Genomic DNA, 27,622 nt, shown 5'->3' with positions numbered 1-27,622 from the left:
TAGGGGTGTTATATAGAAAAACTCTATCTAGAAGCCCCCCCCCCAAAAAAAACTAAATAAAAAAGATTAAAAAAATAAATAAAACAAGTATTTCTGTAAATCACATTAGTAATTTCTAATACAATATTAGTAGACAGAGTCTCTATAAACAAATGTCTTTGAAGTCCTAGATAAGTTTTAATGATAGAAAAGGGTCCTAAACTCGAAGCTTAGAGAGTGCCACAGCATGAAGTGGGCGATGTGACATTCTGACTTTCTTCTGCTATTCAGAAAGTGTGAAAACTCAGGCAAGTCAATCTCAATGGGTCTTCAGTCACTTTATCTTCTCAAAAACGAAGATAAAGGGGTTATCCCTGCTTGAAGGTAGCTGCTAAATTACATTTACTTTGCCTTAACATTTGCAACTGTTATTGTGACTCTAGAAATGTGGTCAAGAAGTGATCTATGGACATGAAGACAATTCTATGGTTGTGAAGACAATACTGAACACCAGAATGGCTGGCTCTAACTGAAAACTTAAGAAGCACAATTTTGACTTTTGACTTCAAATGCTCATCAAATGCACTCCCTAGTGATTGGCATCCAGGACATAAAAGTGGCACATTTCCCCATTGAGGCTGAAAGAACTTTATACATTCAATGAACAAAATGTTCAGAATAAAACAGGTCTTCAGATAGAAAACACAATTCTAAAATTTTAGGTGTCAATATTGCTTTGTACAAAAACAAAACAGAATAAACAAACAAACAAACAAACAAACAAAAAACCACCCCACTACTAATATGGTGGGACAGTCATGATTGTCAATTTGACAGGATTTAGAATAAAGACAGTGGGTCTCAACTTTCCTCATGCTGCGGCCTTTAATACAGGTTCCTCATTTTGTGATGACCCCCAAACCACAAAATTATTTTTGTTGCTACTTCATAACTGTATTTTGCTACTATTATGAGGCATAATGTAAATATCTGTGTTTTCCAATGGTCTTAAGCAACCCTTGTGAAAGGGTTGTCGTTCAACTCCCAAAGAGGTTGAGACCCGTAGGTTGAGAACCATTAACTTAAGATAAAAGCATTTGGGAAAGTTCTCAGAATGTTTGCAGATAGGTTTAAGTGAGGAAGGAAAAACCATCCTAAACGTGAGGAAGGAAAAACCATCCTAAATGTGGAGACATGAATTCAAGTGCTGGGGTCCTAGGCTTAAAATAGGAGAACACCTTGTTCTTACATTATCTGTTATATTTGGTTTTAATTTCTTAGATCTGTTTTCCCGTTTTTAAATATTGATTTCTATAGTGCAAAAATGCAGAGCTAAAGTACAAGTTCTAGCATTTGCCTACTAGAGTTTAAATCATAGCTCAGCTACCTATGGTCCTATACTACTTTTTAAAAAATGACCTCCTGTGGCCTTGCTTAGAAAGGAGAATATTAAATACCTCATGGAGTTTTCTGACAGCTAGGTGAATTAATATATGTAAAACGCCTAAGCATTGCCTGGTACTGTATGATAATGTGAGTTTTTTTTTTTTAATTCTAGTGAATAAATTCTTTAATTTCTAAAAATTTCATTTGCTTCCTTCGTGTTGTGACCCTCCCATTTAGGTATTCCTTATTGGTAGTGCCTTTATCTTTGATTTTTTTTTCTTCTGTTCTTTTTTGAAGACTACCCATGTTTACAGTTTCCATTAGATTACTCTAGTGTCTAAATTCTTGAGGTTTCTGTCTTGTATGCTAAGTCTGTTGACTCTTACCTACGGTGAATGTAAGAGATAGAGTTGAAGGTTTATTTCTCAGTAGTTTTGCATTGCTTTTGCAAGGTTTCCCAGAGGTAGCACTGGTTTGATGTCATTTTATTTGTCAACTTTACATATTTTCTAAGTAAAATATATAGTGTTTAAAGCTTAGACCATGACCATTTTGGAATGCATACCATTAATAAATCTTCAAACAAGACACTTTTTCTTTCCCCTTACCCTTTTCCCCCTGACATATCTTTTTCTCCCACATTATGAAGGGTGTAGATCTCTGCACTTTCTAGTTGTATTTGAAAGTTCCTTTTTTTAAAGCCGTTGCATTGTTAGTGGTTCAAATCAAAGGTAGGGCAGTGAGAGCAGTCTGTGTAGTTGGAGGAGAGTAGCTCATCACTGTATTTAGAAACAACAGTACAAAATACTGAAAGCTGGTTAGGTCTTTATTAGGATCATGCAGTAATTCCTAGCAAGATTCTGAATAAAAAAAAAAAAAAAACTCTTGGCCTAAGTTGTAAAGTGTCGCCTGAATCTGCACAGGCTGCCTCTCCTGTCCCTAAGGACTCATAGGCTCTCAAAAGAGGAACAAGTGCAAATAAAGTTTGCTTTTTAAAGTTTCCTCTGGTTCCCACAGTATTTCCAAGTTTTTCAGAGAATGGATGAGTAAGACACGGTGCTTATAAAATTTCTAGAATTAGATTTCCATGTTCTCTGTAGTTTAGGCATAAATTAGTAAAGTACCTTTTCTACCTTGTCTTCGGAACACATCCTCTCTATTTGCTTATGGCACTGCTGTTGATAGAATGACTTTAGTTCATTTTCTTTAAGCAACATTTCTAACTTCAGATATTCTTGCCTGATTCCTTCTCGATTCTGGAACAAGCACTTCAGAATTTCTTGAAATCTACCAAAATAAAACACAACATTATATGTCATTAAGTTTCTATTATCTAATATATAGCTTTCTTAAATAACATGGTATCACTCAGACTATACACAATGATAAATAGTTGGTAGGTCAGAACAACTTTCTCCTAGCACAAAAATGTTTAAAGGGAGTATCAACTTTATTTCTATGAGTGTAGGTTTCTTCCTGCTGCAAAGAAAATCATGTTATTTAAATATTTAGGTGTCACAAGGCCCCTGATATTAGTAATATGCTGCATTTTATCTGGATCTGTACTATGACAATTCTCACAGCCCTGTTAGCAACAGAGCATCATGTGCTGTTTGGTGTTGGCTTACTGTGAAGAAAAAGCAATAGGAGGCATTATCATATGGTATCTCCACGGCCCCCTAGGGAAAATGAGAGAACCAGTTTTAGCCTCAAAGATTATTATAGTGAAAACACACCATAAGGTTAGGTACCCCCTACAGCTTGGCAAACAGTCAGCTGACACTGGCAAGACCCAAAACATCCAAGTTAACAATGTGGCAAACCTAGAAATGTGGTTGTGGTTTCCTTCTCCAAAGGGCAAAATAAAGAATCAAATTTGTGGAGTTTATTAGACCCCAAGGAACCAACGACTCGAAACTGAATAATTCCTATGAAAAACTGAGGAAACACACAGTTTGGCAACTTCTAGGGCAAACAGAACACTGGTCACAATATTTTACTCTTATGAACAATCTCACACAGGCAAAATTATCTAAGAAAATTAACTACAAAGCCTTTAAAATAAAATCAAGCCTGTGCATTTAAAAATAAATGTTCTTTGGGCAGTTTTGGATATATTTGTAAGGATCTGTGGTAAAGGTACTACCAACGTACGTCAGTAGTTCTTAATGAAACTCTCCTGGGAGTGACAATAAACCACAGTCCACTGACTTTCCTGCAGTTTTACTAACCTGATGAGTATTTCATAGGAAGCACATGCAGACACTGTGATTTCACTGTACTATATTACATCATTGCTAGTGCCAGTAAAGGAACTGGTAAGTTATCATTAGGTTATACCCCAAGATAATAGCTTAGTTTGTATAACTTTTTGATTCAAGGACAGAGTTGAATACTGTCAAATTTGCAATTTTGTGGTCTAAACACTTTACTTGGTGTTCAGTGTTTATTAAGGAAAGAAAGTAATCGCCATCAAGGGTTTCTAGGTAGCATCTTAAAAAAAAAAACCTGAAATAAAACAGAAATAAATCCTAAGAGAAGAGTAGTATTTTCTAGTCATTTATAACATCTAAATTAACTAGAAAACAAAATTTTGCACTAATATTTTTAGGTGAGACGTAAGGAATTAGACCATACCATTTCCTTGGTATAGTCACAGTAGAATTTTTACAATTGTTGTTTACAAAGAACAGTTATATTTTCTTTTTATCATTCCCTTTTGTATACTGGCTTTACAAAAATTTTGGAGTCAGAAAATACTGCATATTTTCACATTGTCTCCAGAAAATGCACAAAAATATCGAAAGCAAAATTTTGTATGGATAACAACTGCCTGTGCTCCAGAGGAATCCAATGCCTCTGACTTCCCTGGACACCTGTATCATGTGCACACACATGCATATATATCCCGCCCCAACATACACACAATTAAAATGTTACAGAGAGAGACAGAGAGAGGGTTGAATGATTTAAACTCATCAACTACAAAAAAGTTTCCTAATTTGTAAGTCCACCTCCTCCCCCACCAGAACTGTGGCACCCAGGACTGAACCTAGGGCTCACACATGCTAGACGAGAACTCCCACATGAGCTATAGCACCATAACTGTGTCTATGCTTTCAATTTTGGGATAAAATCACCCTAAGTTTCCCAATCTTGGCTTGAAACTGCAATCCTTCTGCCTCAGAATCCGAAGTAGCTGGAAGTACAATTTAATTGACAAATTACACATGGTTGATGTTGACAAATTTATAAAAGTAATCACTCTAGCTTTGGAAAACTGGTAGTTTAATTTCCAAGAAACTTGTACTGTCATGTTTAACTAACAAAATTAAATATTAACTACAACATTACATCAGAGTAGAAGTTTTCTTTGATAAGAATAAATAAGAGCTGGAAGGTGGTAGCCTACACCTTTAATCCCAATTCAGGAGGCAGAGGCAGGATCTGAGTTCAAGGCCAGCCTAGTCTACAGAGCAAGTTCTAGGAAAGCCAGGACTATACAGAAAAACCCTGCCTCAATAAACAAACAAACAAACAAACGAGGAACAAGGAAACATATACTTTTTAAGATGAGACAATTTGTGTGGAATTAAACATTTATATTCCAAATGAAATAACAACAATTTAATGTTGTAATGGATTACTCCGGAGATAAAACAATTTCAACGTAAGGGAAAAACAAGTATGCTCAGTGCTCTTGCACTTTAACAGCACACAGGGAAACCTAACGAGATGTGCAAAACTGACCTTTGTCACCAACAGAAATAAATAACTGTCAGAATTATATGTGATGTTTGCAAGATGGCATAGTATGAGAATACTAGACAAAGCCTAATACTTCTGGGCCACTGAGATGATCCAGTGGGTAAAAGTGCTTTTTGGACAAGCCTAATGACCTCCCGGCTTACTGACTTACACCTATCTGCACCTGCACACACACAGACACACACAGACACACACAGACACACACACACACACACACACACGCATGCACACAATTTCAATATAATTTAAATTTCGGAGTTCCTACTACACTCTGTAACTGAAGAAACAATACCTCTTTTAATTCTATTGTAAAAAGTGTTATAGTGATCAGGTGAAATTAATACTCTAAAATTCAACATAATCTACAAAACTGTACATGAGGTTTACGGAGGAAAACAAAATGACAGCAGTCAATAATATAGTATTCAAAAGGACTTTTCTCCTCTATCAATTAGGACAAGTATACAAGTTGACTCAGAGAAAACAGACCAAGAAAAACAAATCTTCAGGGGTGAAAGAAAGATAGTGGGTATTCTATCCTTCTACATCACTGAGGAGCTCACTCAGATAATAATTTAAAACTGGTAAGTGAATTAGTACATATATATAGAATCAATATTAACAGATCATATTTTCATAAAACTATACAAGTACTAATGGCAAAAAAAGCACTGTTCAAAATAAACTTCAAGCAGGACAAAACTAGCTTTTTCTTCTGGTTTTCCTAACTATCTGTAAAAGCAAAAGAACTGCTTTCCAAAGTATCCAATACAAAGAACAAACAAATGAATTTCCTGAACTCAACTGACTGTGTATATGGAGGTATACATATATGATACATAACAAAAAGTGATGATTAATAAAAACATAGCTACATATTCCTCGAGAGAGCTTAATAGTTTTACCTTTCAATTTCTTTGTCTTGAGTATTTGAATGTATCAATTTTTCACAGTCATTTTTGTCAGTCAAGGCTTTCTGTTCTTCATAGGCTTTTAGTTTTTCTTTCAGCATTAAAATCTAGCAGAGAAAACACTAATTAAAATACAAATCAAATTATTTGTCTCCATCTTACATGGCCACAGCAAAAGTTCAGCTATGAATAGTAATCAAATAAACCAGATTTCCACTATAATAGAAAATGCATTAAATTTGAGACAACAAGGAATAAAGCATCCCTTAAGGGAAGAACTGCAGGAAACTATCGGATCACTGAGAACAGTAGACATACCTCTGCTTTCTGCACATTACAGATCTTTACGTATTGAGATATGTGACTGCTGACGTTAACAACATTGCTCTTCAACTGCCAAAAGATAGAAACTATGATTATAATCACACAGTTAAATATAGCATGAAATGGCATTGTATCTCATTAATATGGTTCCACCAATTTTGACTTTTTGACAACTACAACTATGTGAGCATCATGATTAATTATGACCATATTTAAAATCCGTGACAAGAAGAGTATGTATGATATTATAAACAAATTGGCTTACGAAAAAAAAACCTTACCTATTTATGCACAATATAATAAAAAAAATTGCCTATTTTCTTTGTTCTTTTAAAAAATTCAGAATTCTGTTTCATGCTTGAATTCACATTAGTTTTTTATTATTTTTCATATTTTCTACAACAGTATGACACCATTGACATTTATAGAATAGTGAGAAGAAAATCAAACATAGGTGGTTTTTAATATTCTGGAAATTTCTTCTTTAAGTGAGTTAGAATCAAATACCTAAAGCTCTTCAAGCTTTGGCCTATACAGTTGTAAAATTGAGCATAAAAAACAAAACTAGAAACCTCCACAATGGGTTGGAGAGAGAACCTGAAAAATGTGTGAAAATCTTTGTATACTCATATAGTTTGGCCTTTCACATAAATAGCATCTGGACATTTTTCATAGGGTGTCACACTGCTTATCTTCAGACACGTAAAGGAGGAAAGGGAGTCGTCAAGGGGACATCATATCAACTGAGGTCTTTCCTAACCCAAGGTCCTGCAATTTTAAAGTAGGTATGTTTTAACCTGCATGTTTTTTAAAGTATCCCAAAATTTAGGCAAAGAACATTTCCCTAACTAGTCAGTGTTATACTCCTTGATTTAGCACAATATTATGCATGTGAAAATTCATTTGTAAAGAATGTTATAAACCAAGGTTGGTATTATTAGTTGGTGCTCAGATAAACTGCAATTATCACCTATAAGTATTTATTACATTAAATAAAAAAACGTAAATATATCAAATCTTTGGCTAATGATCCCATAATGACATCCAAACACCACATGCCATGATGTGAAGAGAAGGAAAAGGCATCAACGAAGTACTCTAGCATCCATAAGAATGAATAACAATATCCACTGCATAAGTAATCAAGATGCAAAAATGTGACTAAGTTAAAGTTCCATAGCCAGGTAGGACATTTGTTAACTCATATTGCCAAATTCATTAACAGAAACATGACCCTAATTAAGACTTTAATTAGAGTTATAAAAATAACATATACCCAATAGTCTCACAACAAAGTCAAAGTAAATGCACTTACAGATGATTTAATGTCTTTTGCACGATTAGCATACTTAAGAGTGTTATATGTGTCATCGTAGAATAAAGAGGAAGGACTAACAGCAGCAATCATTATAGTTTGGCAGTTTCCTCCCAGAGAATCCTTCAACAAGCGAGTAAGCTTACTATTTCTGTAAGGAATATGCTGATTCCTTCTCTGAAAGAACAAAACAAGAATTCTTATTCCATTTTCCACATATAAATGAAAACTGACTACTATTTCACTACAAGAATTTAAGCAATGCCCAACGATATAAATGGTGCTGGACTGATGCAAATGAATCTTGACTACTCAGTGACTATTATGAAAGTCCTATCTCAAGCTGACAGGAGGCTCAGTGGGTAAAGAAAGGTGGCTGCCTGCCTCAAGTCCTCAAAGCAATCCCTGGAACTCACATGGCAAAAGGGAGAACTGACTCTGAGAAGTTGTCCTTTGACCTCAACATCATGAATATTTATATACACACAATAAGTAAATAAAAATTTTACAATTCCATCTGAAATTGACATCTTTAAGTACAAAATCTCACAACAAAACAAATATCAAGATTGCTTTTTTTTAGTTGTAGGTGACACTTTACATTTGAAAAGACGACACAAGGTTGGTGTGACAACAAGTGACATGTGCCAGTAAACCCACCTTCTTGGTAGGTAGCTTGAATGGCAAAGCAAGATTATATTACCCCAAACAAAATTTAAAAAACCCAAACAAACAAACAACAACAACAACAACAAAAACCCAACAAAAATCACGCCAAATCCAAAGAACCCAAGGTTAACAGGGAAACTATGCATGAGATACATATTTAAGATGTGCATCATCTTTTTTTTTTTCTTTAAAATAAGCATTGTTTCTTGTTTATTGGCCACTTATGAAGGTGTTGATAACAAAAAGTGCGACATATAAGGTTGTGTTCATCCTTCAAAAATCTCTAAGTGATTGTCCCCACCAATGATCTTAGATCAATCAATCAATCTTTCTAAAAGTAATAGGGTATCATGTTAGCATTGTTTATTCATTACACTAGGGACTGCTTGCTTTCACATTTTTTACATACATAGTCATAGTATGGTTTCTTAGGCTCTGAGTTGCTAGGTCAGATCACAACTGTTAATTTCTGTTCTTTTTTTAATTAATTAAATTCATTGATTTTACATCCCAACCTCAGTCTCCCCTCTCTCCTCTCCTCCCATTTCCTCCAACTCCGCTCCCCTCCCTCAATCCACTCTTCCTCTGTTTCTGTTCAGAAAGGGGCAGTCCTCCCACTAGGATCAACAAAGCATGCATATCAAGTTGAGGTAGGACTAAGCAATGTGCATCATCTTATGAACTCTTCTATGAATCTAAATCTATTTCGAAAAAAGAATCCTTTATAAAAGCAGTTCTACTAACCTTTAAAAGAGATTTAACCACAAAATAAATAGATAATAACCAAACCTCTGACCTCCACACATGCATGAAAGGGTGTGCTCACACAGATAATACACATACACACACAAAGAAATAAATATAATAAAATATTTCATTAAATATTTAATTAAAATATTTAATATTTCATTAAAAAGCTACATTAAAAATTTAACATGAAACTTTGCAAAAAGCACAAATTTTATATAAAGATTCATTAATGTTAAAAATCAATGCTATTGTTGGGCGGCAGTCCCATGCCTTTAATCCCAGCACTCAGGAGACAGAGCCAGGCGAATCTCTGTGAGTTCGAGGCCAGCCTGGTCTACAGACTGAGATCCAGGACAGGCACCAAAACTACATGCAGAAATCCCATGGGGGTGGGTGGGTGAATCAATGCTATCATTATATAACTTTCATCTAAGAGAAGTGGAAATTATGGCAAACATCCTCTACTTTGATGGCTTAACTTTACAAGTCCATATTATAACATGCTGCTTTTTCAAAGGTCAGGTTATTTTAGTAACTTTTTCTCTTAAGAAAATCTTTCTAATAATTTTAAAATACATTATTCTAAATTAAAATAACACCTTCAACAACTTAACAGTAATTTTCCTAAGGTTTTTAAGACTTTAGCTTCAATTACCACATTTCAAAAACAACATACTGTACTGTCAAATATACTATCTACTAGTTAACTACGTCTGGTACACAAAGCATGCAAAACGGTTTTAAATGTCTGAAAGCATTTAGTAACCATCCTATTACATAATTATACTTTAGACCTTAAGTCTCTTCCTTCACTCTTTTGGATTACTTCAATTTCACAGTATATTATAAAATACTAACTAGACAGTGTCGCTCTAAATTTTTTTTTTAAATGTCTTCATGTCAATTCAATTATCATTCTTGCTGTCTAGTGATCATTGAATATTTGCTTACAATGAAGTTCAAAGTTGAGTGACTGAAAAAAAGGAACCATTGCTGAGTCTGGTGGAATAGGCCTATAATTACAGCTAACGGAGGCTGAGACAAGAGGTTATAAGTCCAAGACCAGATTAATCAACTCATTTGCGATTCTGGTACAACCAGAGGTACTTGTACTTTCCTAGCACATGTGAGGTATTGGGTTCTATTGGGTATATTGGTTCAAGTACCACAAAAATGTGCACCCCCCAACACACACACACCCTCTCACAAAATAACAAACATAAAATGAATCTTATGCAGCCCTGTTTGATACCTCAGAGTCACTTATGCCTATGAGTTATATCTACAACATGTTCTAGAAACTATTTAAAAACATTTAGCAAGTAAACAAAAAGTACCTACCTTTGTATCTGCCAAGGCATTGATGACGTTCCCAAGGGCTAAGAGGGATTTATTAATATTGGTGCCTTCCACAAATCGTGTTCCTTTAGCACCAGAAGTGCTGGCCCGCTCAGATCCTGCCAGGTCAATGAGTGACATTTTGGCTACATGGACATTTTGATTGATGCTTGCTGTTTTGTCCTGTTGTCGCAAATAAATCTTAAATTATAGAATAGGGTGAAATTTAATAAAATTAAAGGAAATGTTTTATTTTCAAAAATACATATACATGAAGACAAAGTCATTCTCCTTTTAAAAACCAGCACAACAACATATTATCTGTCTGATACTTATCAGTACCAGAATTACTGAATTGAGAAAAATATGAAAATGAAGACTTATATATATGAATTTTGATATTAAAGGTTGCTCCAAAGGCCCATGTGTTAACTGTCTTGTCCACCTTGATGCTACTAGATGAAAACCTAATAGGTCTATAAGTAGTACAGGCTACTTGTGGGGAAGGGTGTGTGTTCGTGTGTGCGCGTGTGCGTGTGCGTGTGTGGCTATGGTAGATGGATCAGTTGAGTCCAAGAGTTTGAGAACAACTTGGTTATATGATATTGTCCCTTATATTTCACAGACAACAAAGAGGGCAGCAAGTGGTAGGTTTTTGGATTAAGGGTGGCATTTCCTTTAAGTAAAGAATAGGATACTAGCTCTTCCCTAGTCCTACTGATTTTCACAACCCAGTTATAAGGTAAGTAACATCCTGTTCAATGATGTGCTGCTTTACCACAGGTCCCAAAGTAATAAGACCAGCTGACATCAGACTGAAACTTCCAGCCCTATGAGTGAAAATAAACTGTTCTTTATAATTTGATCATTTCAAGCATTTCAGCTGCTCAGGAAGGTATAATTTATTGACCTTTTTTGTTTTTTTCTTTTGAGACTGGTGATCATGTGGCTACAAGCTAGTGAAGAATGATCTTGAACTTCAGAATCTCTCCTCTGTACCTCTGAATCACCAGAATTACATTGAGCCACTGTGCCCAGTTTAAACGGTGAAGGAGATTAAAATTGGGCCTTAATGTATATTAGGTATGCACCCTTATATAACCATCTTCAGTTGCTTTGTACACTTCAACTGAAACAAGATAGGTGGAAGAGATGAAGACATAGGAAAGATCTAATACATTCTAGAGAAATTTCATTGTCATAAACACTTCTCTGAAGACTACTGGTAAAGAAGATGTCAGTGGAAGAGAAAAGATCAATGAAACTACTGAATGGACACTATCTGCCATTACGGCTTGACTGCCTTAAATATGAACACTTTCAACTGTAACAATTAGTTCTTGATAAGATGAATTTCACAGGCCAGTAAGATGGTAAAAGGTGCTTGCTGCCAAGCATGATGACTACGTTAGAGTTCCCAGACCCAACTATGGGGGAAGGACAGTATCGATTCCCCAAAGTATTTTGCCATCCACACATACACCATGGCACACTACATATATACATAAGACACACAAATAAATATAACACTTTTTTTAAAAGTTGAAAAAAATGCATTTCACACAGCATAATCTATAGTAAAACTTTACAATTTGGATATAAACAGAACTAGAAACTACAAACAATAATGGATACTAATATCTATGGCTTTGGATCTTTGTGGACACTTTCTCCTGTACAGTACTGTCAGCTGAATCATTCTTAAGGAATGCAGTTGATTACATGGTATCTCCGATTTCCACTTTACCACTCCCTATTTAATATATTCTCTACTTTCAAGAAATTCTGCAGATCACAAAAGTAGAACCCCATGTGTTTGATGAATGTCATCTCAATTCTAAACATTTTTGATGTTGAAGTACTTTCAAGAGCAAAGTGGACTGAGGAGGCATCTTAGTACTATACGGAATATACTCTTCATGCCAATGACCTTGGTTTTAGTGGGTAAGGTTTTACAGTGCCTGTAACCCTAGCTACTCAGGAGGCTGGGGTAAAAGGAACTGAAGTCAGGGCTGGCCACTGCTACTTAGTGACTTAAAAGCCAACCTGGTTAACTTAATGAGATTATATCTTAAAATAAAGTCAAATAGCTAACAAAAGTTGCAAATCAAAGAAGTGCAGATTTGGAGGAACAGAGATGTCTTTAGATGAGATTTGTTGCCACATATGAAAATTATTCATGAACTTGGTTTTATTTTAAATTTCAACTAAGAGTAATAGCTTTAAGGCCTGATACCTGGAAGACAGCATGAGAACGAGAAGATGCAGCATTTATGTCGGTGGGATGCTGAGTCCTGTTTTTGTTTCCATTGTCTAGTAGCTGTAATATTTCCTCTGAGGATTTGGGCTAGGAGTTCAAAAAGAAAAGAAATATTTAGTAATCTATTTTTATATATTTCAACTAACTTTTATTTATTTAAGTGCCAGGGACACAAACCCAAGGATGAACATAAGGAAAGTGTTCAACCAATGAGCTAGATCCCAGACCCTCAGTAAACTTACTCAACAAACAATAGCCTGAAAGGTACAAGAAAATGTTTTCTATGAATTTATCCTTAATAAATATGGACTATGTATCATTTGTTTAGTACTTAGTGCTACATAAGGAGTAAGAGGTAAAGTCTAGTTTCTGAGTTAAAAATATAAATGTATTTAACAGAATAATAAATTTTCAGTAAGAATTTTAGCAGGAAAAATATCCCTCAATTATTTCATAAGAAGATGAAACAAGAATATTCAATAAAAGGCAGAATGAGGCCATCCTCAGTTCTGGTCTCTATTCTGCTAGCAACTTTGTGACCTTGGACTCAGGGCCTTGGATACTTTGTAATTCACTTCAGTCTTATATTTCATTAGCTTGCTTGTTTTTCAAACACAGTGGAGTTGAACTAATAGCTGGTAGAATCTGCAGATTTGCTTTTCTAACAGATAAGAGAAAACATTCATGAACATACCTGGTGTAAAGTGAGACCCTGAACAACCACTCCTTTTTGGGCATCTTCCCGGACAGCAAGCGGCCCCGAATTTGTCAAGAGGTCACGAATTTGTTCATTATATACCTTACAATAAAAAGAACCACAGTAACAGTGATGTCTAAGTAACTAATTATCTCACATGCACATAGCCAACTGAAGGTCTACAACCCCAGATTTTGATCATGTCAGTTTACAACTGAATATTAAAGATGGAGTTATTATATTCTCACCCACTAATTCCTGATTTGACAGCTCTGACAAAATAAAGGTAAGCCAGCTTTCTTATCTCTGCAAAATACACCAATTTCAGAGATTAAATGTTAAACAAAAACCCAGTCAGAAACAGGTACATTTATGTGGTGATCTTTTGCTTGTGCTCTAACAAATAAAGCTTGCCTGAAGATCAGAGGGTGGACCTAGCCACTAGTTAATCACAGAGGCCAGACAGTGATAGCACATACCTTTAACCTCAGCATTTGGGAGGAAGCAGGAAGTTCAGGAGTTCAAGACCACCCTGTGCTACAGGAGACTGGTCCAGTCTAAAAAAGAAACAGAGCTAGGCGTAGAGGCTCACACCTTTAATCCCAGCATTTGGGATCTCATGGCTTTGATCCTAGAACTTGGGAGATACATGCCTTTAATCCCAGCACTAGAGAGATAAAGGCAGGAAGTGATATGGCTGGGGCGGAGAGAGGAATTTAAAGCAGGAGTAGACAGGAGCTCAGCTAGAGGTGACTGCCTGGCTCCCTTACTTCTCTGATCTTTTAGCATTTACCCTGATATCAGACTCCAGGTTTCTATTACTAAGATCAATTAGAATCTGTGCTACATATTTATGTCATTTACTCCTTCAATTTCAGTCTAACATACAATTAGTAATAATCTCTCTCATCCGATTGTAGAGCTACTAAGACCCTGAGTGATTTTGCTCCTGGTTATAAAATTAACAGCAGAATAAGGATGGAAGCTGGGCTATTCTTTACAGTCTACATTGAACACACATCTTAATTTTCTATCTGCAGGATCATGTAAAAGAGACTTATACAAACAATAATTAGAAATAGTATGATTCACTTTATTTTATGGATCTAGTAAAGGCACAAAATTTAGCATCTGCTAACAGATTGATAAACAAGACTTCTGAAAAAAAATTAAGAAAAATTCAGAAAATCAGGCCTTTAAAAAACATTTTTCTGGGCTGGTGATAGGGCTCTTGGTAGAGCATTCTGCATTATTAAGATGCACGACATTCTAGGTAGATTTTGAAAAAAAAAAAAAAGCACACCCAGACCCTTACAAAATGGCATAGTAGGTGTGTATATATACCATCATTTCCTTTCATGTTCTAGTAGTCCACAGTAATTTTTCTTTTTCTGGTATGTCTCTACATTCAATAATAAAATCATTCTAAAAATGTAATAACCTTAGGTGAGTAGACACTTTTCTTTTAGATCTTCTTTTTCTAATATATAGCAGTTACTCTTGACTGCTTCTCCTTCCTTACCTGTTTCAACCAACCACGAAGAATGAATACTCAAGGTGATCTATGGAAGCCAGTTACCTGGAGAATTTCTTTTTTAAAGATTTATTTACTGTATTATTTTGTGTGTATAAGTGTTTCGCTTGCATGTATGTCTATGCGCCACATGGGTGCTGGAACAAAAACCAGTTCCTTTGCAAGAATAAGTGCTCTTAACACTGAGCCAACTCTCTAGCCCTTACCTGGTGATTTTAACAAGCATAAATTCCTTGGCTATAACCAAGGAGTGAAGTGTAGCCAGACCTATTTCTAGAATGTAACAGAAAAAATCTAGGAACATAGCCTTAATGATCAAGATCCAATAAGAGAAATATTCCGACACTAGAAAATAAATGCTTAATTAACACTTCCAGTGAAATCAGGGGTTTCTAAAACACTATCTGAGTAAACAATTCCTTTCTGCACCTTAGTTGTCATTTGTGGAATATCAGCTACTTTTATGAGTCCTCAAAGAATGATGAAGTACAACAAAAGGGTAGTGGTAGCTGAAAGGAACTTCGGCTGACCAGGTCTTCACAATTTGAGCACACAAACAGGAATCACAAATGTGAATGTGCTGACATACTTCCATAATCTCAACCTAAAGAAGGCTGAGGCAGAGGATCATGAGTTCACGGCCAGGTTACACGAAATCTATCCTAAAAATGTGTTTAAGATGGGTCAAAGCACACACCAAGAAAACTTGATGACCAAAGTTGGATCCTGCTCTGCTCTTTACCTCACACTCTTTCCAAGGCTCAGAGAAGAGAGGGTGGACAATTAAGGAAATAGCGTCTTGTAGACACAACAGGACAGATGTACATATGAATTCAGAGACTGTGACAGTATTCACAAGACCTGTACAAGCTCAAGGCAGATAAAACTCTCAGTATTTAGCTGATTAAGTGGGCAAAAGGGCCCGTCCTTACACAAGAAGCTATTCACAAATGATAGCTACTGGGAAAGGGAAAATCAGTTTTCTTTAATGGAGTGACACTGGGTATACCAACTACACACTAGAGCAGGTCCATGTACTTCGTGTTTTTAGTGGCATTTTCTTTTTTTAAAAGAAAAAGAACATGAAGTTGCATGGATAGGGAGAGGGGAGAATCTGGGAGGAGTTGTGGGATATGAAATATAAAAATACTGTATGAAATCCTAATTAAAAAAAGCACCAGATGCATTGGTGTGCATGTATAATGCCAGCACTCCTAAGGGGAGACAGGAAGCAGGGCCTGGAAGGCCAAAAGCCAGATAGCCTGACATAAGAGAGATCCTGCTTTAACAAGGTGTTAAGATAGAACCAACTCCTAAAAGATGTCCTCAGATCTCCACATCCATGCTTGCACTCACACACACATATAAAAATTAATTTAAAAAAAGTTCCCATCCCCTAAATCACAGAAAGTGCCTATAATCTACTGACTATTAAATAATCCATGAGTCTGTGATTGTAACAAAGGGAAAAGCTTTCCTTACAGTAAATGCTAAGGAATAAACACAAAAAACGTTGGTGTCTAAAGATCACCATCATCTATAATTTATTTAAATATGAATAATCAACAAACCCTGCAAATTCCAGCATAATGAAATTTATAAAAGTTAACATTGCCAATACTGGGACCAATCAACTACCTAAGTGAGTTGATATGAAGTAGGAAGCACTCAATACCACTCTGTGGTGTGTCTGCCAGCATATAAAGCAACTCTAATAGAAACAAATACAAACTGAGGGATTTACGGCAGTGTCAGAAAATACAAAGAAAACACAGAAAACTGCTCATTAAAAGAGACCAAAGAAAATGTAATACATGATCTGGAAGGCTTTCAGGAAAAGGCATTAATAATTAGCAAAATTGCATTAAGGTTCATAGAATAGACAGTGATAATCACTGTTAACTTCTCGATTTTGAGAAACATTCAGCGATAGTTTAAAATTTTCCTAGTTCAACAAATTTATACCTTAAACAGTCCCAACTAATAAATGTACACACAACAGAGAGTAAACTGCAGGTGTAAAATTTTAACATATAGGGCATCTCAGTGAAGGTCATCTGGAGGTTCTTTCTATAAATTATTTTTGCGATGTCTCTGTGGTGATATATTGTGTATCCTAATAAAATATGCCTGAAGATCAGAGGACAGGGAAAAAAAAGCCACTAGATTAAACATAGAGGCCAGACTGGCAGCACACACCTTTAATCCTAGCACTCATCAGGCAGAGATCTGTTTGGATCTCCGTGAGTTCAAAGCCACCATAGTCTACACGAGACTGACTCAGTCTTGGAGAGAAAGAAAGCCAGACAGTGGAGGCAGCACTTGAGATCTCATGCCTTTGCTTGGGAAGCACACATGCCTTTAATCCCAGGAAGTAATATGGCTGGGCGGAGAAAGGTATATAAGGTATGAGGAGATAGGAACTAAAGGCTTTTCGGCAGAAACGTCCCTTTCAGCTAGAAGCCCTTTGGGCTGGAGCTCTTTCAGGCTGAGGAGATGAGTGAGGTAAGAGGTGGTGGCAGCGGCTCGCTCTGCTTCTTTGATCTCTTTTAGCTTTTACCCCAATATCAGGATCCCAGGATTTTTATTATAAGACTTTTAGAAATTCGAACAATATGTCTCTATAATTTAAATTAAATTAAGAGTAAGATCATCAAAATGTGCATGATTAGGAATTTTAATGATTGCAAGCATTGACAAGAAGATTCCTGCATAAAATAGTTTGAATGGACCACTGAGTTTTCTCAGATAATGATTAACGTTGAGGTTAGTGACAACTTACCTCCAGATAAGAAACTGCAGTACTACACACTTTCTCCTCTTTAATCTCATCCATGGATTTGAAAAGGTGTAACATTGTTAGGTACATTACTCCAGGTTCAGCAGCTGATCCTAGCATTGTGTGAGTCTTCCCAGCTCCAGTGGCACCATACGCAAGTACTGAGTTTTTAATGAAAGGGGTGAGATCAACGCTCATTGTTACAACATAGTCTAGGGGCTAGTTCTAACCAGTTATCCTGAACAGTAACTTTAAATCCAATAGGTATCATCTTTAGCACTAATGTAATTTTGTGCCTCCTACACTGTCACAGGCAGAAACATCTATTCTCTGATTTGCCATCAGAATATGATATCTATCCACATCCCTCCTTTGCAGCATGAACACACTGCCTCTACCAAGGCAGATAGTGTATCCTTGTGCTTTAGCAAATAACATAAAGCAAAGCAGGTATACACTTGTTGAGCTAAATGAATTCCACAAAGGCGATTTATAAAATTGTTCTTTAAATGTTGTTTTAGGCAAATTACTTATTTGCACAATTCTATCCAGTACTATATAGAAGCCATGCATTTCTTCAAATGTAGAAGAAATTCATGGAGTTACAAATGCAAACACCCAATACCTTATTCAATTCTCATATATTATTAACTGATAATTTTTGGAATGAATTAAGCCAGTGTTTTACTTTAGCTTACGAAAGAAGTCTCAAGGCAGCTAAACAACATAAAGCCAGAGAGAAACTGAAGGAACAGTATTGACAGGGATCTTTTTTTTTTTTTAAAGACGGGGGGGGGGGGGATCTCCAGAACATCTGGATATATGTTAGAATCAGCAGTTCTGACCAATAAACATCATTGTATTCTTGATCAAAGATGAAGAGGGTCAATTTTCTGTGACAAAAGTGAGTAAAACAGTCTTAGTGAAACATGTTATAGCACGGAGTATGTTGTAGAAAACACCACAAAAGCTGACAATTATAAAAATGAGACACTAGTATGCTATTATTATAACATTGAACTAACTGATCTTTTCTGAAAGACTAAGTACAGGCTCCCCAAAGCACAAGGAATGCTTCTTGGCCAAAGAGCTGCTAAAAGAGCACACGATTCTCAGGCTCATGCAGCTTTAACCTTTCTAAATTAAGCTACCTTAGAGATGGTGCTGTAAAGAAACTCCAAGTGCTCAGCACTGGCAGGCTGTCTGAGAGGGGCAGATGACCGGCAGAGGCCAACAGTGGACATAACTTGTCAGTATAAATGGTGAGAAATCTGGCATCAATTATAAGAAGCATATGGCTTAATAAAACTGCAAAGACTGCTTACAGGGGCAATGGCAAGGCTCAAGGAAGGGAGTTTCATAAAAGATAAGCTGCATATGATAACTACATTTCAAAGAAAGCCTGCACTTCAATCCAGTCTACTGAAGTCTTAAAACTGCTGGAATGCTTGTACCTTGAACTTGATTGTATTTACAAGAATAAAACTGAAGCTAGACTGAAAAACTGGATTTCAAACTGAAACAATTACCTGTGCAATTATATCCATTCAGAAAACTATGAAGGATTGGCTTGGTAGTGTGTTCAAAAACTTCTGTTTGAGTTGATGTTTCATCAAAAACAGCATCAAATACAAACTTAAGATCTTTATTTGGTCTTTTAGTAATATCAAAATTTGTAGTTTTCTTTCTGTGAAAAAAACTGACTTCCTCTTGTTTTGGGTCAAAAACGAGTATATGTTTATCAACAACATGGACCACTTTATGGAAAGCGACCGCCTTTTCTTTTGTGTTCTCAGGTCGCACACGAACAACTACTTTCATGTGGTGACATAAATCTTCCTCAGAGACAGACATTTTCAGGAATGTCTTGCTTGCTGCTTACATGGATGCCTGGGTAGTTCTCTGAAATAAACAGGAAAAAGTCACTATTAGTTTTACTTAAAACTGGCATGTAATAGTCATTTAAAAGGTAATGTTTATGTTCCATTTACCTACAAAATGTATTATATATACTACATATATGTATATATATTGTCCTGTAAACTTAAACACCCCCCAAACAGCACACATGTACACAAAAGCATATTAAGAATTTCTTGAAATATTAATCAAGCTCTTGAGCATAAGCTTAGACTCAAATACTAGTGCTGATTCACTTATGATTTGATTTTCACAATGGCTCTAGCACAGTTTTTAGGTTGGATCATGAAAATGAGCAGGGAAGGATTTTTCTGAATCATATCAGGGTAATAATGGGAATTTTAGCTTGGGAACTCCTTTTAATAAAAGTGATCTTGTCTGTAGGCCTCTGGGTAGTGGAAAGTGATGCATCCAGGCTGTCTCTACCTGCATCTAAGAGATAGGGTGGGTTAGTTCTTAGGTTGCACTAGCTAGCCAGCCCATGTCTGAAGAGGAGAGAAATAGTATACACTACTTATGTATTCAGAGGTCCTAGTCTCTGATCTCTTAATGACATGCAAATTTAAAGAACCTCAGTAAATGCATAAAGTGTGATTGAACTTTATGACAGTCTCACAGGAACAAAAGGAGACTGATAAAGAACAATAGTTTGACAAGTTCAACTAGCCACAAACCAATAGTTTGACAAGTTCAACTAGCCACAAACGATATAAAGTGGAGAAGCCATGACACTTCTACTTCTGCAAAATGCACACACATGCTTGAGTACACACAGACACACACACACTTTTACACTCCCTTGCCCCAAACAACATTTAAGGAGAGACTATTTCTCCTGCTTGAAGCATTCCTTGTATTTCTCTGTGTAGCACTGAGGTCTTGTGGCCTTTCCCTTATTAGCATGTCTATTGTTGTGTCCTTGTTTAGGCAGTTCATGCCCAATTCATGTTTAGGCAGTCATGATTGTGAGACCTTACAGGTGGAGCTGACATTATTAAGACACATAATCTCACAACAAACCCCTTGACCCCCTGGCTTACTTCTAAAACTTAGAAAGCTGAGTAAGAAGGATAGCTTGAGTTCTAGGCTAGCCTGGGCTCAAGACTGAAGAAAAGGCTGGGCATGGTGGTGCACTTTTAATACCAGAACTTGGGGGCAGAAGCAGGCAGATCTTGGTGAGTTTGAGGCTAGTTTGTTGTATAAAGTGAGATCCAGTCAACTAGGGCTACATAGACACTGCTTAAAAATAAAAAAATCCCACTGTGTGGTGGTGACACACACCTTTAATCTCAGCGCTTGGGAGGCAGAGGCTGGTGGACCTCTGAGTTCCAGGCCAGTCAGGTCTACACAGTGAGTTCCAGGACAGCCAGGACTGTTACCTAGAGAAACCTTGTCTAGAAGCCCCTCCACCCCCCCACACACACACAAAATAATCCCTGAAGAGAGCTTGAGAGAGGTGAGACACTTGGACCTGTTGGGTTCCAGTCAGTGAGCTGCTGGTGAGAGGTCCAAGTCTTTGTTGTCCCTTTCTTCAGTCAGCAAACCCTTTAGCAGTGCAGCAGAGTACACCTGCATGAGACTGGGTGTGTGGTGCCTGTGTGATCAAGATGTTTGCCTCTGATGCTTCAGCAAGGCCAGTGCCTGCTTTGTCCTTACTGCTACCATTCACATTACAGTCTCAGCCTGTACTACTGAAAGTAGGCAAAGAAAACTACCATACTAAGTCTTTACTGGAGTCTATGCTAAGAAAATACTTCCAAATATTTTCATTACCAGGAAATAAATGTGAGATCAATTTATTACTTAGATCATCAATTTGCTCAGCCAACAAAGGATATATGCCAAAGTTATATTGAATTCCATAAATATATTTCACTAGTACCTGTTAATTAACAACAACAAAACTAGGAAACAGTACCAGTTGAATAAAGATTTGAAGATGTAAAGGTTACTATGTAGAGATTCTGAGATATACTTTTACACGGAAAAAAAAGCTAATGGAAAAAATGCTAGGATGGCATTTGGTGTGTTAGCTAGAATGAATAGAATATTTTCAAATACAGGGTTAAATAACTGAGGCATATACTCTAAACAAAATGCTTGACTAGGTCTTGGACTGTGTACAGATAAGATAATATGAAATAACTCGATCAACAAGAGGGAAACCATGCCTGGTACTGAAAGCCTAACCAACTACCCAGGACTAGTGAAGTCAGGGGCCTTGGGGAAGAACCTATAATCACTTTACTAAACCAGCATAATCCCTAATTGCATTATAAATATTTGTCCTTATACCCGCAAGAAAGTGCAGTCCTCACCCTTGATCTCTTTGCAACAGATGATGACCACTACAAAACACTACAACCAATCAAAATGTAGTTATAGAGTCCAGTTCCAATGGCTACATCTATAAACAATTACTGCATTGAAGGCACAGGGATCACTAAGGATGAAGAGTGTGTAGTGAGACTGTGTCTCCTAGGAATATCAGAAGCTACACCCACAAAGCCTTACCGACATGACTACCTAAACATTAGCCAAACAAGGATCTGAATGAAGTTATGCTAAAGCCCAGGAGGCCTCACTCCTGCACAGAAAACTCCAGGCAACTAAGAATAAATGCAGGAGCTCAGTGTCTCCTTCCATGAGGATTCTGACGATCAAATTCAGGTCATCAGACTTGGCAGCAAGTACCTCTACCTGCTAAGCCACCTTACTGGCCCACACATGTATTTCAGGTGGCAAGTCCAAAAGTTTGTGATAGTAACAAGCTTGTGAAGAGGAGGCTAATGGAGCTGCAAGGCTAGGTTTTGGCATGGTCAATTTAATTAAATCATTTATTTCCTTTATAACTGTTTAGTTTCAAATGCCTGGATGTAATTTTATCTGTAGAGCCTAAAGAATGCTCAAGGGACTCTTTGCTTTCTTGTGCTCCAGCTAGAGAACAAAGAGGACTAGGAAATAAGATCAATCTTTCTGAAAATCTGTAACAGGTTGAGACACAAAGTTACATCTGACATTATTCTTCTTAAGCTCCTTTAAGAGACTGTCAGACTTCTTCCAAAAATGTTACTTGAATAACACTTACTGCCTTTTAAAAAACCCACAGACATTCCCAATTAGTTTCAAACTCAGATGTAAACTCTTTAGACTTCATTAGGGATTTTGAAAGCTTGGCCTCACCCTTACCTAGTTTTATCCTTTTAAACAATGAAAGATCATATTTTTAAAGAATCATGAATTTCCCTAATTTCTGAAAACAAGAATGCAAAGAAAACTCTCTTCCCTCCATACTAATGACTGAACCCAAGACCGTGCCCACCCATAGAGCTCTACTCACGATCAATTTTTCTTAATAAAATACTTGGGCAGATAGAATAATCAACATGTAAAAACCCAGGCCCTGTGACACACCTGTAGTTACAGTCTCTGAGGAGGCTGAGGGAGTGCAGATTAAACCCAGGAAATGGACACCAGTGTCCATAACAAAGAGACTACTGACACAATGAGAAATACACTTTAACACATTTTAAAAATTTGAGTATTTCATACATGTATATAGTACTTTGATCAACCTTACCTGTAACTTCCTCATGTATCCCCATCATTTTTGCTCAAAACATGAGTCCAGAAATATGTGTATACATATATATTTAAATTTATTAAATTCTATTTACCATGTGTGCATGTGTGTTTTATGTGTCTGTGGGCGTGAGGCTAGGTTGTGTCAATTCTCTTACCACATGGATCCCAGGAATGAGCCATGTCACTGGCTCCAGAAATATATCCCCCCTACTTTTTTTTTTTTTGGTGTGTGTGGTTTTTCAAGACAGGGTTTCTCTGTGTAGCTCTGGCTGTCCTGGAACTTGCTCTGTAGGCCAGACTGGCCTCAAACTCAGAGATCTGCCTGCCTCTGCCTCCCAAGTGTTAGGGTTAAAGGTAATACGCTACTAACACCGGGCTCAGAAATACATTTCTTAAAGGTAAAAAATACTTCAAGATATTGATGTCTTCAGAAATTAAAGACATTATTCCTACAATAAAGTGATGCTTTCTTTTTCTAACATGGGTAACTAAGAGATTGGTATCTAGTTGATTCTGTATCAAGTGCAGACCATGTTTAATATGAAACATCAATTGTTTATTGTCTGTGGAATAAGATGCTCTGAGGATAGTAGTATCATTTCTGATAAAATTTGTCATATTTAGTCTTAATTGGTATTTCCTTAAAATAGAATCAACAGAGCCAGTTGTAAGACTTCTTTGGTAGCAATGGAATAAGGGCAGGAGTGGATGGGGGGGGATAGATGGGAGGTTGGGGGAGGGAACAAGAGGAGAGGAGGGAAGTGAAACTGTGGTTGGTATGTGAAATAAATGAAAAAAATTTTAAAAAAAAGTCTATAACGCACCATAGGATACTCTGATCCATTCCAAAACGAGTGGGCATAAAAGAGAATAATGAAGAGGTGATAGCTGGTAATATTTAAACTCAGGATTAGACTAGATGGTATTTAAGAGCTTTTCCTGTTCCAAAATTGTACGATTATTCTGTATGTTAAGAGAAACAAGAGAAAAAAAAAATGCTGAGATGATTGATAGCAAATGGGATTGCTATTTTATACCTCTACAATTCTCAAATATATCATCAATAATCAAATTCATAAACCTATATAAAATACATAGAAGCCAAAAGGTGATTTACTCATGGATAGGCCCTGACAAGTTTTCTCATAAAAATTAAATTATATACTTGCTTTTAAAAAATTTAAAGACACTTAGCTTGTATTAAGGATTATACATTCAAGATATTTTATTATACATATATTATGTAATGACTGTGGCAATAAATTAACAATCTATTGTTATGCATCCCTCATGCTGTGCTGTTAGATACTGTGAATTGTAACTTAGTTTGTGTATTTGGATTAGTATTTACATATTTCCTCACTCCTCACTAAGTAGTAAACACTGCTTTATTCTTTTGTTGTGCTTTTCTGGAAACCCCAGGGCTTAGCAGGAGAATTTCACTTACTAAAGCAGAAGTGAATTATGAAATGTAACTGTTGATTTTTAAAAATCTTTTTCTAATATCACACAGTAACTATTCCTAACAAATATGATATAAATACTTGGATTAGGTCATTATGGTGATAACTAGCAATAGTGATGATAACATGAGCTACTCTCTGCCAACAATTATAGCAAACATTTCATATTCATGTCATTCAACCATCATAATAATCATGCAAGGTTTGTTTACAACATAGGAACTTAATAGTTTTTCCAAATGTTTTTACTAATGAGACAGAAAGTGGACCCAGGTCCAAATCCAAATGTCATGACTAAGAAACAGAAAAGACTCCTTCCAAACAGGGATACAGTAGTAGATTGACATAGAATTCTGTCAAGCTCAAGAAGAAAACTCTGATTCAACACTATTCAGAACAGGGAACCCCCTTCATTTACAGTTCCTATCTAGCTTAAACCTTTCTGTACATTAACTTTAGCTTTAAAGCCACTGATATTCACTGACTTACAAACATCAGGGAAGAATGACAAGTTGTCAAGGAGGGAAGATCAGGGCTGATAGTGGGCTATTTTTTTTTTTCTACTGCTTTTCATAGCAATAACAGCATAAAGCCACTTAACTGTGTCTTTATTGATTTGAGGTATAACTATAGTGGGACAAGATGCTCTTTAAAATGAAAAACCTTACATATCTGTACTGGTTTAATAATGAGAATACCTCTCATGGCAAATTATTTTTGTCCACTTAAATAGTTCTTACAAGATACTGAATTTAATCTCAAGTACTGTTTATCATCTCCGTGGAATTCATATTCCCTAACCCCAAATTTAAAGAAAATTTCCCAAAACCCAAGGTGGGAACTGGGCGAGGTGGAATGACAACACCAAGAAAATTAGTTCTAGTCCACTAATCCCTTTTCATGTTATAATGAGCAAGAGCAAGCGTTGGCTTCTTTGTAAGGGCAAGGCCAAAGAGCTCCTACAGGAAGGGTTGTAAAAACAGCAGAATGTGGGGCTGCTGCTTGCTGTCTCCAGGCACTTTCATTTTCCTTTGTGATCTCCAGCCGTACAGGTGGGCAGTCAGGGCCCGTCTTGCCCGATGCTACAACTGGGCTCCAGACTGACCAGAGAGCCTCTCCGCACAAAAGCTCCTCGCTTGACAGTAAAACACAGAAGTCGCACACTCACGTGTCCATCTCAAGCAGGACACTCCGAATTTGGAATCCGGAAGGAACCAACACACTCCAAGAGGCTGGACTGTCAGAGCCCTTAGTCCGAGTCCCGGAAAGGGGCCAGCGACCCTTTAAAGGGGCCTGCTTCCTCTCTGTGCTCAAAGGCAAAGCCCGGGACCTCGGTGTTGGGAACGGGGGGGGGGGGGGTGGAGGCCGAACCCTCCGACAGAGGCTCAGGGTCCTTCCAGCCGCAGCACCAAGGGGACCCTAGTCCCGCACTTCCCGCCTAAAGCGACTCTGGCTGCAGACCTGGCCGCTGACGCCGGATCCTCCACTGCGGCGGCTGAGAATCCACCCGCGCGTCCCCGGACAAGGTGCCCACCTCACTCACCTAGAGGAAGCGTCCGCGGCCACTTGGCAGAGTCGTCTTCCAGGCGCTCCAAGTGCAGCCACAAATTCAAACCCAAGCCAGATTGCTCAACTGCCCTTATCATTGGCTGCCGCTCTGGTGACGTCACCACGCCGGACGTTGCCCCGGCGTCTCGTAGTTTGGCGCCAGAGGCTGGGCCTCACAGGCTGGAGGGGGAAGCTGCTTGGCTGGGCGTCGCCGTGGCAACGCGCGCGGTCGTTTCCGGGAGCCCTGGCTGAGGTGGGCGGAGCTAGGGCGGAGGTGCCAGTGGGAAGCAGTCACCTGGGATCCTTAGTGTGGTCGCAGACCTTGGGTGTGGTGCGTTCTGGCCTTGGGTAGGATGTTTCTGGTAGGGGGAAAGGCGGGGTCTGTGGGCGTGTTTAAGGGCTTGGGTTATTTTTGTTCTTTTTCCCTTTCTGATTACTCAGGCTTCCAAGGATTAGGTTTCATGCTATGGAAGGTATGGGGCCTCTACCTGAATTAATTTTAAGTTCGAGTCTTGTGGCTCCAGGTCCCAAGTCTCCTTGTCAGGGCTTCCTGGCCTGTTCCCGTTATGACTGACTAAAAATATTTAGTATTTGGCAGCTTTTTACGTGCTCCAAGGATGACAGGACATAATAAAATCCCTTAATGATATTGGCTTAGTACATTATTCAACCAGGTGATTATTGTTTCAGATCGTACTATTTCTGAATGTATACTTTAGAAAGAAAAATGCATGGGAACATGGAAAATATTTTTCCTAAGATAACTCATTTTTCATTTGGCAGAATATTTTATATTTGTATTCTTGGCTAGGCAAGCCTTCTATCAGTGAGTTGACATCCTCAGCCCTTCAGATAAATTTAGTATTCTGATCTTAATTTCTTTGCTGTTGTTTATGTGACTATCCATTTATTTAGCAATTATTACTTGCAGATTTTAGGAACACATTAGTACACAATGAAGTCAACATCCCTGCCCTCCTGGAGTTTAGATTCCAGTTGACTGAATATTACTGTAAAATTATGAATGTTTTAGTGTAGTGCTCTATCTATCCATCCATCCATCCATCCATCCATCCATCCATCCATCCATTTTATATTTTGAGACAGGTTCTTGCTAGGTAGCGTTGGCTGGCCTGGAACTTGCTATGTAGATAAAGAACTCACAGAGATCTGCCTGTCTCTGCCTCCCAAGTGCTGGGATTAAAGGCATGGGCCACCATACACAGCTATGGTGGGTATTAGTGGAATTTTGTGTTGAAAGCTCACAGATTATGGACAGTTCCTATTTCTATTGAAGAAAATCAGGAGCATTGCAAACTTTTCTTTTTCTTTTCTTTTCTTTTCTTTCTTTCTTTCTTTCTTTCTTTCTTTCTTTTTTTTTTGTTTTGTTTTGTTT

The 27,622-nt window shown here is 37.3% G+C and overlaps 1 protein-coding gene across 3 annotated transcripts in view; it reads right to left on the bottom strand.

Moving 5' to 3' along the window:
- Window positions 1-26,395, bottom strand: part of Kif18a (kinesin family member 18A) — a 65,531-nt gene extending 39,136 nt beyond the window's left edge. The window contains exons 1-10 of one of the 3 annotated variants that reach the window (XM_059261070.1): window positions 26,222-26,395; window positions 19,240-19,612; window positions 17,714-17,871; window positions 13,395-13,499; window positions 12,677-12,787; window positions 10,444-10,623; window positions 7,684-7,860; window positions 6,363-6,437; window positions 6,039-6,151; window positions 2,490-2,652 (exon numbers count right to left, since the gene is read on the bottom strand). In XM_059261070.1, the coding sequence (XP_059117053.1) occupies window positions 2,490-2,652; window positions 6,039-6,151; window positions 6,363-6,437; window positions 7,684-7,860; window positions 10,444-10,623; window positions 12,677-12,787; window positions 13,395-13,499; window positions 17,714-17,871; window positions 19,240-19,564 (1,407 nt within the window). In that variant the 5' untranslated portion in view covers window positions 19,565-19,612; window positions 26,222-26,395. Of the gene's footprint in view, window positions 1-2,489; window positions 2,653-6,038; window positions 6,152-6,362; window positions 6,438-7,683; window positions 7,861-10,443; window positions 10,642-12,676; window positions 12,788-13,394; window positions 13,500-17,713; window positions 17,872-19,239; window positions 19,613-25,846; window positions 25,964-26,221 lie in introns of those variants that run through there. The other 2 variants (XM_059261068.1, XM_059261069.1) reach the window with 2 other exon arrangements.
- Window positions 26,396-27,622: the final 1,227 nt, after the last annotated feature.

This window comes from Peromyscus eremicus, chromosome 4, assembly GCF_949786415.1.
Source record: "Peromyscus eremicus chromosome 4, PerEre_H2_v1, whole genome shotgun sequence".
Lineage (NCBI taxonomy): Eukaryota > Metazoa > Chordata > Mammalia > Rodentia > Cricetidae > Peromyscus > Peromyscus eremicus.
Note: the sequence above shows the minus strand (reverse complement) of the source record. Positions and strands in the feature narration are given on the sequence as shown.